The sequence below is a fragment of the Pyxicephalus adspersus genome, chromosome 1 (assembly GCF_032062135.1).
Source record: "Pyxicephalus adspersus chromosome 1, UCB_Pads_2.0, whole genome shotgun sequence".
Taxonomy (NCBI): domain Eukaryota; kingdom Metazoa; phylum Chordata; class Amphibia; order Anura; family Pyxicephalidae; genus Pyxicephalus; species Pyxicephalus adspersus.
This window is the reverse complement of record NC_092858.1, coordinates 160326991-160340830: the sequence shown is the minus strand read 5'-3', so window position 1 is coordinate 160340830 and position 13840 is coordinate 160326991. Positions and strand designations below refer to the sequence as shown.

Sequence of the window (13840 nt, the reverse complement as noted above, 5' to 3'; positions counted from 1 at the left end):
AAGAAGACGGAGATCGTGGCGCTGGACGGCGGCGGATTAGGTAAGCTCTCTATTTACTAACCTTCCCTAGGTGTTCCAACCCCGAGAGTGACTCGGGGTTACCACTTGTGGCAACTTTTTTCTACCCCGAGTCACTCTCGGGGTTACCGCTAGGGAGGTTAACAATGTTCCTTTTACTGTTAGGCACCTTTTTTACCCACATTTTTTGTTTCACCTAAGAAACTACATTGCTTCCTGAAACTTAGTTACTGGTAGTCTAAAGCAAAGGGTATAAAAAAAAAGAATGTAAAAAATATTCACTGTGACAAAATATATAAAAATGACCAGATCGAAAAAAATAAACTTACAAGAACAGTTCCCTGTAAAACGAGAAGCTGTATGGAAATTCAAGATACTTAGGTTTTAACACATCACCTGTCATAGTGGAAAGTATAAACAATCTTTTATTATGCAGAGCTGCTCTTTTAGATGTTGCAACCTAGTGACAAGGTTGCTGTAAGAAATAATAAAAAATAAATTAATACAGTAAATGTAAGTGCATGGTAATGCATGTGAACTGTATAAACCAAAAATTTAAATTTCAAATGTAAAAAAAACAATTCATGAAAATGCAGTCCACATTATAACTTTGTCATTTGAGTCTCAGTTATTACACCTCTTGGACTCTTTATTTACTTATAGAATAAGTTTATGTTTATGATATATATTTAACAGCATTTATTTGCATCAAAGACCCAATGAGACAAATTTTATGTATTTTACTTTTATTTTTTGTAAAATGATTATTTGTTTAAAGAAAACACAGATTTGCTGTGTTATAAAATTGTAATCTTATCACGAAAACAGTATGCATAAAATAAAAATACAAGAAAAAATAACTGAAAACAAATCAGTTAACATAAAATGTTTAAAATAAATATCATGCTTGTGTAACAATAACTACAGTGAAATAAAATAAAAATTATTGATAAAGTTACAAGAGATTTTAGCTCAGTGAGAAGAATTTCTTGTGTACTACAATTGATAAACAATTTATTATCTTCTATTTACAGTTCACCAGTTTCCTATGCACAGAAAATATAAGCTTTGTGAAATAAAGGCACTATTTACATTAGGAATACAGCAAATAAAATAGTATCATAATAAAGTGTATCTAAAGCATTTTTTTGTTAAATATTGTAACTTTGTATATGAGTCATTGTGGTATTTTCCTTTCACTTCCTGTTATATAGCTAAAGTGTGGAGAAATCCCCTTGTAGTTGTCAGTGAAACAAGTGACCCTATTGGAAGATTGTTCCAGTTTTTGAACTGCTTAAAATTGTTTTCATTTCATATTGAGGCAATAGTCACAAGATAAATTTAGAGAGTAAAATCAATTACATTTGTTTTTTGTTTAGGACTTTAGTGGTGCAACAACCATTTAAAGGTATGCAATAATTTACTACAAAAATAAAAAATTTCCAAAGCTGATACATAAGAATTGAGAACCCAGTTTCAAATACCCTCCAAGAGCCTCATGCCCACTGCCTTTATAAATATATCTATGAACATATTACTATTATTACTTGTAGCAAAAACATTTTGTTTTTACATTACATTGTTCAATGTTTTTGGTTATCCTAACATTCTTAAATCAATAGTGAATTTGAATTTATGTTAGTAGGGTTGTGGTCCCCGGTAAGGACCTAGGGCAGTCTTTCTTCACCTACATGGGGGAATCCTTGAACTAACTTTCAGATCCTCAGGAAACCCCTTATTATTATTATTATATATATTATACCCACAGCTTAACGCTGTAGTTAGTGTGGTGATCAGTGAAAAGAATACATCTACATTGCTGGCCATTGGAAATAATGCCACCCTTACAGATAGCCAATAAGATAATTGATGTCAGTGGTAACTGACCTAAAAAGTCATTGCTTAAGGAAACCCCAAGCAACCTTTAGAGGACCCTGGTTGGGTAACATCGATCTAGATAAAGTAAACTCTTATAACAATGTATAATCTATCTCTTCACCACTTTATTAAAAAAAGAATAAAATACTGTTTTTTTCCTTATATACTAATTAAAATAAAAAGACCACCCTGTATACCAAAATAGAATTAATCCCATATTCCCTGTATCTCTTCTGCTATATTGAGATATGATATGAGTATAAAAAACAGATGTATAGGTCTACTGCAAAAACAAAACTTTAACTTCTTATCCTTAAAACAATATATTAGTCCATTTCATTGATAGTCGACTGATTTCTAAAGCTAGGAATCTTGTGTTCAGGCTTGCTATGTTTTTCTTGTATATTTCAACCAAAATTATCTCCCTTTTGCTTTGCAGGAGTGGTTCTAAGGGAAAAAGCTCTGTCAATCAGAGGCAATCATCAAACTTTTTCATGCATGCTTTTAAGCCATGTTTATACACCAGAGGACAAAGCTATGGTATAATATAAAAGTTAATTTGCTATAAATATTTTTGTATAGATCTTTATCAGGTCCATTAGTGATGTGTCCTATGAAGACCTTTATGATTGTCTATTTTGTCAAACACTGTTGTTGTCTGGTTCACTCACACTGATCTGGTGTACAAGACTGACCTAACAGAAGCTGAAGGTTTAATTTACCCATTCCCGTAAAGAACCCAAAATGGGTAAAGGGGGATTTTTAGGGTACCAAAAAAACTCAATTGTAATAATAAAAGCAAGTAATTTATTAACCAAGTAGTATTAAAAAATGTTCATTTATCATAAACATCCTATATGCATATCCACATTTTAAAAAAACATATATTGGGGCCTAAAGAGGCACTAGACACATATAACCTACTATGTATGGTGCTTGCTAAAGCCATATATTATTCCAAAAGATTACGGTGGTCCAATTTTAGACATAATAAAATAATCACAAGATGATTCAAGGGTCTAAATGCTCTAAGCTTTCCGCAGATCTGGTCTGCTTCATCAGGAGTTCTGTTGTTGACCCATTATTTATAATGGTAAATTTACTATAGAATAATAAGAAAGGGGTTCTCTATTTTTCTTTTCTCACAAGATTGACCTAAAAGATTTTTTAAAAGAAAATGGTTGTTGAATGTCTTCTAATATCAGTTCTAAAGATTTACAATTAGGAATTGTTTTAATTCTAGTGCTACTCCAAACACAAAACTTTGGTATTTGTACCAAAGCACATTTGGGAAGACATATTATTATATTGTATATATATATATATATATATATATATATATAAAATCATATATCATGTCCGGAAATGTATTCTCTGCAAGTGCTAAAACTGTATACAAAAAATGCTTTAAAAAAAGAAACAATCATAAACAAGTAAGAAACCACAAGCAGCTGACACTAGTATGTACATCTTCCATAAATCTCAAAATCCTTAGCAACCTATAAATTAGATTGTTCCAAACAGAATATTGGTGGGGAATTGAATCAGTCATAGTAAGCATGTTCAGATCAAGCAGACATGTTTTTCTATATAATCATTATGTCAGTATAACAAGAATGTATTAAACCCCCACATGCAGATACAGAAAAGCAACCTCAGAGCTTTCTTAAATATGTAACATTATATTTCCTTAGTTGATGTGCAATTATGCAATTATTTAGGCAATGGCTCCATTAGATTTCTCTTTTTGTCTATGGAAATTTCTGGCAATTACCAGAAAAATATGTTATGATAGGAAATGCGGTGTCCTTGTGATTTGATATTTTTTGAATTGAACAATCTTCTATAAAACACATCCACCCCCCTAATCAAGAATAGATTTCTTAAAATCATTTTTGATTATTTGGCAAATGTTTTCAATCCTGGACCAGATCATTTCCAGGTTTGTCGTATCACCCAGGTTCTCCCTTGATAGTCTATTATATCAAATCCTGGAGAGCTTTGATAAATAAGGCCCATTGGGTAGCAAGCTAGTGTAAGGACAGGAAGTGTGTTATTTGCAAGGTCATCATGTTAAAATAAATGCAACAATGCCTGATAAAATAGGAATGCAGCATCACATGTAAGGGACTAGTAAGCTGCAATACTGTTTAGATACGACATAAAATTTTTGTAGATTTATTTTTTTTACAAAACTGATTTCCAATACAGTGCAATTTATTTATAGTAACTCTGATTTACTTTCTCCCCAAAGACCAACTAAACACTAGTACACCAATTATGCATTTCAACAGGTTTACCTTCACCTAATGAACATGCTTTACTGGTCTCCAGCCTACAAAATGACTTAAAAGAGCTCTATGTGTAAAAAGTATGCATTATATATTAGTATAGCGCATTTGCCAAACCACAGGACGCCTTTTTAACAAGGAAAAAAAAAGAAAATATTTTATAAATAGAACACTTTATTTTATAATAAATTAAAGGAATTTTTGCAATCATCTTCAACTTTATACATTTATACTGTTATCAGTCAGACAAACAAACTAAATTAACAAAAAACCTTTAAGTACAGTAGATGTGAGTTGTTTCAGGTATGGACACTTTTACTGACAATTGAAAGCTAAGATTAGCCAATAATTGTCTGCAGCAGAGCATTGACATTTGGGTTTGCGTCACCAATCTCCAATATTGTATGTTGTATCATGCTATGCTTTACTGTCAGTTTCTTTTGTTTGGATGATGTCATTCGATATTTTGATTTCAATTGTTTCAGCACTCAAAGCTTCTTTTCCGTTTTCTTCCTTTAGTAGTAATTTCCTGAAATTAAATATGTAAAAGGTCAGTGAAAAGTCATGACAATTTGCAAAGACTGGAACTGATATTAAAAAAAAAGTTGTTCTCAGAAGTCACACAGATTAAAACAATCTAGTTCAGAACCAAACATAAAAGGGTTGTAAAAAACTTCTTTTTTTTGTTGCCATTGGGTTAACTTATTAAAGAGATACAGGCTGTTCACATGGCTAAAGTGAATTATCACCTGTCAAGGGATGTATCACTAAGCCTTGTAAGTGAAAATAAAGTTTGTTTACAGCTCAGTCCATACATATTTGGACACTCACACAAGTTTTATTTGACCTGTTTACTGAAATATATTCAAATTACAGTTATATAATGAATATGGACATAAAGTATAGATTTAACTTTAACTTGAGGATATCAAAATCCAAACTGGAGAATATTTTTTAGTAAATACAGCTCTTTAATATGTACCACTGTCTTTTTAAAGCTACCAAAAGTAATTGGACAATTTGCTCCAAACCTATTATTTCATCATTTTTTGGCAGATAAAACGTCTGGAGTTAATACCAGGTGTGCTATTTTGCACTTGGAAGATTTTGCTAGAGAAGGCCTAGCAAAGGCCATTTTAGTAAAGGCCTGGCCAAGCATTACAAAAAAGAAACCCAGCGTCTGATGATGTCCACGGGTTTAAGACTTATGGCAGTCATTGCTTGCAAAGGATTTTCAGCATAGTATTAAAAATAAACCTATTATTTTCAACTAAAAATAATTTGTCCAATTACATTTGAGTCCTTAATATGAGGGGATTGTGTATAAAACGAGTTCCAAAAATGAATGAAAAATGAATATTTTTGTTCAACTTATTAAATTAAAACCCAATGTTCGCACTTGAACTGCAACTCATTTGTTTCATTTTAACACCATTGTGGGTATGTACACAACTAAAATTAAGAAAACTGTATAAGTGTCTAAATATTTATAGACCTAACTGTACATGACATTGGGCATTGTTTGCAAATAAAACTACCACTACAATAATTAAGCTCAGTACTTTGCAGAATGATAAATCATTGCCATAAGTGAGCATTCTAAATACTAAGATTAGTATATAGAAATACTAATAATTAAGAAAGGTATTTTGTTTTAGATAAATCCTGAAACAGCAAAAGCCTGTCAAGTTTATTTATATATGAGATACAATGATGGATTTTCCCCTTTATGTTTTATTGGCAGAATATTTTTAGACCATCTGACAATATTTTAAACCAGGAGATTTTGGTTCATAGTAAAACATAGAAAATTCTTTATCACATCTCTAGAGATCAACATACAATTTAATAAAAATACATTATAAGATCCTGTATATTAAAACTTGGTATAGTGACCAAGTCAGTCTAAATAAAACATTTTCAATATGTAAAATTTATATAAAAAATAAAATTATATAAAAGCACATGACTCAACAGCGTTGACAATAAAAAAGGGATTAGAATAACCTTCCAAATGATACACTGCATGCAATCACTTTTCATAGTTCATATTTACTTAAAGCCGGGTTAATTCCCGCAATATATAATTCTGTATGTATAACAACAAGCCATGCTGTATGACTCAACAGCAGACAGCCGATAATAATACTTGGGATTAAAAAAGAATAATGTTAATACTCATGGATAATGCACCCTGCACAGTGGAAATCCATGAACACATATATCTTATATCCAGTGTAATTCCTAAACATCACTTAGATATATTAAATGGTACAAAGCTGATACAAAAGTTGTGTAGAACGTGAGGGTGCACACTGTTTTGCTATTAGCTACTTAGTTTGATTATTCCTAATTCTAGACACAGGAGCACAAGTGTCTTTCATCAGTAAAGCTGGGTGATACAGCAAACCTGAAATGGATCTGCTTCAGGATTGAAAACATTTGCAAACAAATAGTAAATGACTTAAGAAATGTATTCCAGGTTTACTGGCTCCAACAGCTTCACTGAAGAAAGTGTATCTTTCCAAGCCTTGGGGAGCTTTAATAAATCCGACCCACTAGGCCTGATTTATCAAAGCTCTCCAAGGCTGGAGAGGATGCACTTTCATCAGTGAACCAGGATCATCCAGCAAACCTGGAATGGATTTCTTCAAAGACATTTGCTTATTGTTGGAAAATGTTTCCAATCTTGTACCAGATCCTTTCCAGGTTTACTGAATAATCCCAGGTGTATCTTCTCCAGCCTTGGAGAGCTTTAATAAATCAGAACCAATGAGTCAATCTTACCCATATCCTGAACCAGAAACATGCATAACAAAAGGAGAAAAGATAGACTATCATGGGTGAACCTTGGTAATTAGGCAAACCTACAATGAAAAAAGTTTTATGGATCACCCATGACAGTTTATTTTCTACAGTCTTGGGGAGCTTTGGTAAATCAGGCCCAAAGTGTCCACAATGGTCCTAACAGACTCAAAGTGATTCTCCCTTATTTGCTTGTGTCCTGGAGGTGGTTATTGGCTAGACATCAATGTTATTCCCATTTGCTGCTTGAACCATTACCATATTGGGATTATGTGCATTTGTTTTTAAAAAAACAAGCTCTTTGTGCATGTTATGTTTTGAATAGAAGGTATGGTATTTTGAAAAGGGCAAATATATATTTATATGATCTATAGAGCTATTATCAAGTTTTTATTATTAAGTTGGCTATGGACCACAATGAAAGTTCTTTCTTCTTGCAATCTAATACGCTTTTTGCTATTTCTTTGGCAATGCAAAAAGTAATGGAAAATCTCTCCAACAGATACATAGGTTCAGGTAACACCATCACTAACCATTTCTTGCACAGAGCTCCTAACACCTTAGGATGCCTTCTAACTGCCACATACTTTCAGATGATCATTGGTCACAATAACATAAAAAAAACCTCAATGTAAATTCAAATAAAAGAATATGTGGAGAATATTTGCTCTGTGAGAAATTTGAATTTATATTACACCTACCTATGTAATATAGAGGACTAAACTCTTAATTAAAATAATCACATATCACACACAAACTCATTCTATGGAGCTATGGTATAGAGGGACTTGATTTTTGTGGACAAAATAAAGACTTTTCCCAACACACAGAATAAAGTGCTAATAAAAATTGACAGTAGTAATAAATAAAAACAAATCAAAAACAATGTACAACTTCATATGGTTACAATAAACTGAAATCTGTTTGGCTATTATTAGCTGGAACATTTTACACATCATTGTTTATCTCTAAAGTAATAAAAGTTGAATAATATTATTGAAATCCCTAAAACCTTTATTATTCAGAGACTAGCAGTTCTTTGTAATACTACACAATTTAGGTCCATGCCATGTTCTTCCATTTATGGCCCATTATTAAATTTGGGGTCATAAGATGTAGACTTAATGCCCCATGGAGTTATTTTTTCAAAAAATGTCCACATATTTGGGAATTTAAAATAAATGTAGAATAATCTGTTAGATAAATTAATGGAGCATGTACTTAGCTAAATAAAAAGTCAGTATTAAGACACTGGAATTCATAAAAGTCGACTTTTCTAGGATAATGAAAAATGTAAAATAATAAACCAATAACACATGAAATCTAGAGGACCTTGTAGAATCTGAATAACTGGTGCCTACCTCTTACCGTTAAGAGGGTTCTGCCTGGGGTAGAGGCACTGGCTGGATGTTCAGACAATGTAATCCAATTATTACATTTAGCTAAGACAAAGCTAAAAGGTAGAGACCCTATACGTAGTAAGTAAGTGGGTAGAGACCCACTTACGTAGTAAGGAAATATTTAAGTAGTCTAACTGCAATCTATTTAATAGCAACAACAAGAAGGACCAGCCTTTGGTGCGTCTAAAACAGTATTAGCATCAAAGCATCTAAATAGCATCTAATATAAATAAAATAATTGCCACAGATAACCAGTTTCCACTTAAACACAGGAATAGCATCTAATATAAATAATTGTCATTATACAAGTGTAATTTTAATATGTTTCAGTAAACAAGTCAAATAACAAAAACTTGTGGGTGTCCAAATATGAATGGAACCACCAAAAACACACATTTCCACGGCTGTTACATTTTATTTACAAGGCAAATTATTAGTAAAACAACATCTACTTTAGGTACCTTTAAAATAATCAAATCAAAAGTTAAAATGAGTCATGTGACACTTATAAATAAAGCTTCTAGAACAAAGGGCTTCATCTGGCTTACATGTCTTGCTTGCAGGTAGCAGTGGGCTTTCCCATAAGGAAGCCCAAAATTCCAAACTAAGTATTATACCCAGTTGTTTGTACCCTGTTTATACATAATATACATTTTTTCATAAAATAGGAATAAAATTTACAAAAGACACACTACATTTTCTCTTTAGTTACATTACTGACTTTTTTGTTCTACATCATTTATGCAAAAGGGAAGCTTTCTTCTATGTTGGTTTTACCTGTAGAGTGAGAAACTGCAACTCTATCATTTTTCAAGAAGCACATAACCAGCTATTTTGTCAACAACTTTATAAGGTATTGTAGATTGTCAACCCCCCTGGCTGTTGTACTTGCTTTCATAAAAAAACCCAGCTATCACACCTTATTAACATTTTAAAAGTGCGTAGGTAGTATGATGTTTTGACCTTGGCCTACTGCAGATTTTATTTTCTAGCTTTTAACTTTCTAAAGGTTCAGCTTTCTTTTAAATATTTCACACTCTTGACCCACATCAAAGTGACATTACAGACTTTCTACAATATAGGCTGTTCTACCTGTGTGACATATTATACTTCATTCACAGATCCTATACTTATCCTTGATCCTGTTGCATCACCCTACTATAACGTGTACTATGTAGGAAAGATAATGCTATGAATGAACCACATTATTATAGCTATTAGGAAAGTAATCACCTACTACATAAAACATTTATTCTACCTCTGAAATACAGACATACTGGTAATAAATGGCTGTCTTTAATATTAAAACATTTCACCCCTGTAAGGGAAGGACCTCACTTGTAATGGAAATGTAGTATTCAGCGTGAATGTAACAATATTTTTTCTATCATTATATATACAGAGTGAAAATGGTTTTAATAGTAGATGAATAAAAATGGGCAGCAGGTTTAGGTATCCTAGTTCAAAGAAAATCCATGTACAATTCTCTATATGCCCTTACTAATGTATTTTAATGGTATAGAAACTTAATGATTAGGTTCAAGCGAATAAGGTGCATACTTTGAACATAGCTATTGTTTGACAGTAGGGTGGGCGGTCTGCAAACTATTTGACTACAAAACCAAAAAGCTTAAAAAAAACTATACCCAAGAACTAAAATACACTGGAGCTAAGCTGTCTTATTTTTTAGGCTAAGTATATATTCTGGAAGAATGGAAAAATACCTGACTGTCCTGCCAGAATTACAATTTCCATGTATTTTACTGTGCCCTAATCTCTTCTCTGGATTATGGAATATCTAACTCCCCATGTTAGGGAAATGGTGAGAGGGGGAGGTGTCTGTTGCCCAAATCAGAAGAGAAGCTGCTTTACCGTCAATACAGTACAATATGTAAATATCGTTACCCTAAGGCAATAAGGCCTTGTATACACTGGCGATGAGGTTGCGGTGTGTTTATCGCTTCCTCTTGGGAGAACATGTAGCAACATGTAGCAGCAGCTCCATAGGGAATCAATAGGGTCGGCAATGAGCGGTACTAGTTACACAAGCTGTCAAAGTCGCATATAGTGGATTTTTAAGAACCAGCTCTATGGTGCAAGTGACTGAGCAGCAAAGTGCTAGCCACAAAGAGACGAGTTGGTTTGCTGCATCCGGAAAAAGGTCTGAACCTGCCTTAAGTGTGTTACTAACAGGAAGTAAAAATAAAGAACTAATGCAGCTAAATGAATTTAATTTATCCAATGCCAGGATATGACAAAACACTTCCAATGCTATATGTAACAGACCAAAAATGGAGGAAATAATAGATATCTGTTTTAGGGTTTACATACACTGTATGCCTTTTAACAAATAGAATAGAAGCAACAACATTTAGTAAATAAATATGCAATACATTGATGGATTTATTGGTAAGTGATCACTTTATAAACTGATAAATACATTGATACATTTCCTTTGCCTTTTCTTTTTTCAATACATACTCATAAATTAAATTTCCAAGTGAAAGAAAGTGCCACAGCAGATCATAACAAAGAGATTTTTGTGTAAATAGATCTATCTAAGATAGCATCCAACATCATAAAGGCCTCTTATGCTCAGCTGCTTTGATGCTGAACCCTATAAGCAAAATAAGTCAAGAACAAAATACATACTCAGGTTCTGTAAGAGGTGTTGTTTCATTTGGTTCATTTACTGGACTCCCATCATGATTAGGAATTATTTCATCCTCAGATCTCATTTCTACTATTGGCTGTTTTGATCCAGCTTTCCTACAAGATATCAAACATTCTTGAAATGAATGTATTGACCATAGTTTAATCAGTTTGGAAATTTGCATTTATTGTAGTGCACTGAAATGCATATTTAGAAAATTCAATAAGACACTGTGTCAAAGGGCTTTATTCTCATTAAGACTCCTTCACATCCCATAAAAGTTAATGGGATTCCGAAACCCAACCTAAAAAAGGTTGATGCTGATATAAAAGAGGTTAAGTATAGGTCATAAGGAGATCAGATACAGGTCCAATACACCTGTCAATGAACTGTGAATATTCATAAATAATAATCATAAAGTGGAATGCACCAGCAAAAAATGCATTTGCCCATCAACACAGGCCAAAAGTCCATTAAAAATGCCATTATAAAAAACTGAAATGTTACCATTTTATATAAAAATCAGAACTTTTCCTATTATCTGCTGAAACACTTTCCTATTGGCCAGATAATCTTTGAGATTTTACCTTTATGTTATGATTATTTATTACATATGTATAAAACTTGTCTTTGCTTCTGCCTTTAGCACACAAGAACACTTTTCAAGGGGGTCTATGGCCTAATTTTAGGTCTCCTTTGAATAATAATTGTTCACGACGACAACTATTTTTACTCCTTAAAGCAGAATTCAAGGCAAATATCTTGTACTTTCAATAGTATGTCCAATATTTATCCTACTTGTTTTTTTTTTTCAGTGATGCCCAGGTCAACAGGAGTCTTCTAAATTTGTAGTAGAAGCCCCCCATCCATCTGATGGCTGGTTACAGGAAATAGACAGCTGTACAAATTCTGTCTTTTTGCCTCCCCTTTTAAAATTTACTGAACAGACAAAGGGGTCATGCCTGTGCTTCCTTTTATGTAGGCTTATTTAGATACTTTGTTGCATCAGAACAGCTCTGCTTTCCATACCAGCCAATGGAAATGCAAATACAGTCAGAAGCAGCTAAGACGGCTAGAAGGGCAACTTCAAGTCAAATACACGTGTCAATGAACTGTGAATTATTCAAGAAGTATCATCAGATCATAAATGTGAGACTAATGCACCTGGAACCAAACAGCATTAGACCTTTGACTAAAACCCGTTGACACAGGCCTATTACAGTTATAGAGCAACACAAAGAGAAAAAGTCCAAATTTGCTTTTCTCCCAAAGTTGTTGTGTAGGATAATATATGATTATAACTGAAATAAAATATCTGTGTTTTTAAAATTTTAAGCTTAGATTTAATAAAAAGCCCCATTAATCTGTATAAACATAATGTTAAGCACAACCTGGGACTTCTTTACATTATTTTCAGGGATGAACAGACATTTAAAATTAAAGAAGAAATGGTCAGCAGGGCCTAGCTACCTGTGAATAGTGACCTTAAAATGGTAAAACATAGAAGTACCTATTTTCCCTTCCAAATATATGAATATCACTGTAATTTGTGGTATTTACAACGCTATCCGGTGGTTCATTATTGTAAGACATATATTTTGTTTAATAAGGAGTTCAGGCTGTTTACTGACCAAAATAAATAAAGACTCTGCAAGTAATAAATCACTAATATTGGTGATTGTGGATTTGTGTAGCTGAAATTAGGGGAGCCGAATTCACTCATTCATTAAGCAAAGTAAATAATTCTTTGCAGTAATAACTTGAACAGCCTAATTCCTTTTGTAAGTCAATCAGTCTTTCAAAGTATTTTTCATATCAATCTTTATACATATTAGTAAAGATCTAGAACTACAGGAATGACCACTTTAAATAGTAAATAGTAATAGTAAACAGTGTCAGTCCAATTAGAAAACAACAAACGGGAAAAAATAACTAAAACTAGAATCAGTAATGCCAGTTACATTCTGTCTGAATCAACTTGCCTATCAATCAGTAGCTATTTCTTCAATTGTCTAATGAAAAAGAAAATGAATGCATTGTAAATCATTTTTTTTTTTTTTGGGAACCATGTTTCATATTTGTGTTCTAGTTTTCCTTTGTAATGCAAGCAGTAAGAAGAAGGAAGTGATTGATGCATGGTGCTAGCCAAAGTTGACTAAGTTGAAAAAAATCCTAACAATGCCTTTTGTTCCTTTAGAGCCACGTTTTATCCGTGACCTCAATGTTCTTTAATCTTGTAAGTAAACTCCTAAACTTAAAGCACTATGCACACAACAAAAACTCCTGCAATATCTGTGGTGGAAACCGAAATAAGGGACTACATACCCTCTATATATATAACATAAAGTGCTTCTTTTATTGAAGCAAAAAATATTCCCATTCTTCAACTTGACTATCTAGGGATCCTTAGGCAACTATTAAAAACTTGCTAACAATTCCAAAAACTTTAAAAGTGAAACACAAAATCCTCCATGTCTGCACAAGATGCCTAAAAAAGTTATAACAGCAAAGGAATGTAAAACAAAAGAAAAATATGGATCAAATAGGCTAGAGGACCTCTTGAGAAAGAAGAACACTTTGAGTTATTTCAATATCCGGTAAAATGATTTAATAAATAAAAAACAATATATCAAAGTGTTCTTATTCGGAGAGGTTTCAGTACATTGAGTGCTTTCAATTGTACATTTCCTTCCGATGACACACTTTTCTGTTCTTCAGAGTGCATCTTATTAACTTTAGTACAATCTATACTTTCTTTCTTGAGAAATATGCCAGTTCAAAGACTGCAGATGTAA

General features: G+C 32.7%; 1 protein-coding gene across 7 annotated transcripts in view; it reads right to left on the bottom strand.

The window, feature by feature from the left end:
• Positions 1-206: 206 nt before the first annotated feature.
• Positions 207-13840, bottom strand: part of NCAM2 (neural cell adhesion molecule 2) — a 207554-nt gene continuing 193920 nt past the window's right edge. For 4 of the 7 annotated variants that reach the window (XM_072432170.1, XM_072432177.1, XM_072432203.1 and 1 more), the window contains 2 exons: positions 11045-11161; positions 207-4716 (listed from right to left, as the gene is read on the bottom strand). In XM_072432170.1, the coding sequence (XP_072288271.1) occupies positions 4605-4716; positions 11045-11161 (229 nt within the window). In that variant the 3' untranslated portion in view covers positions 207-4604. The remainder of the gene's footprint in view (positions 4717-11044; positions 11162-13840) is intronic. The other 3 variants (XM_072432196.1, XM_072432184.1, XM_072432191.1) reach the window with 1 other exon arrangement.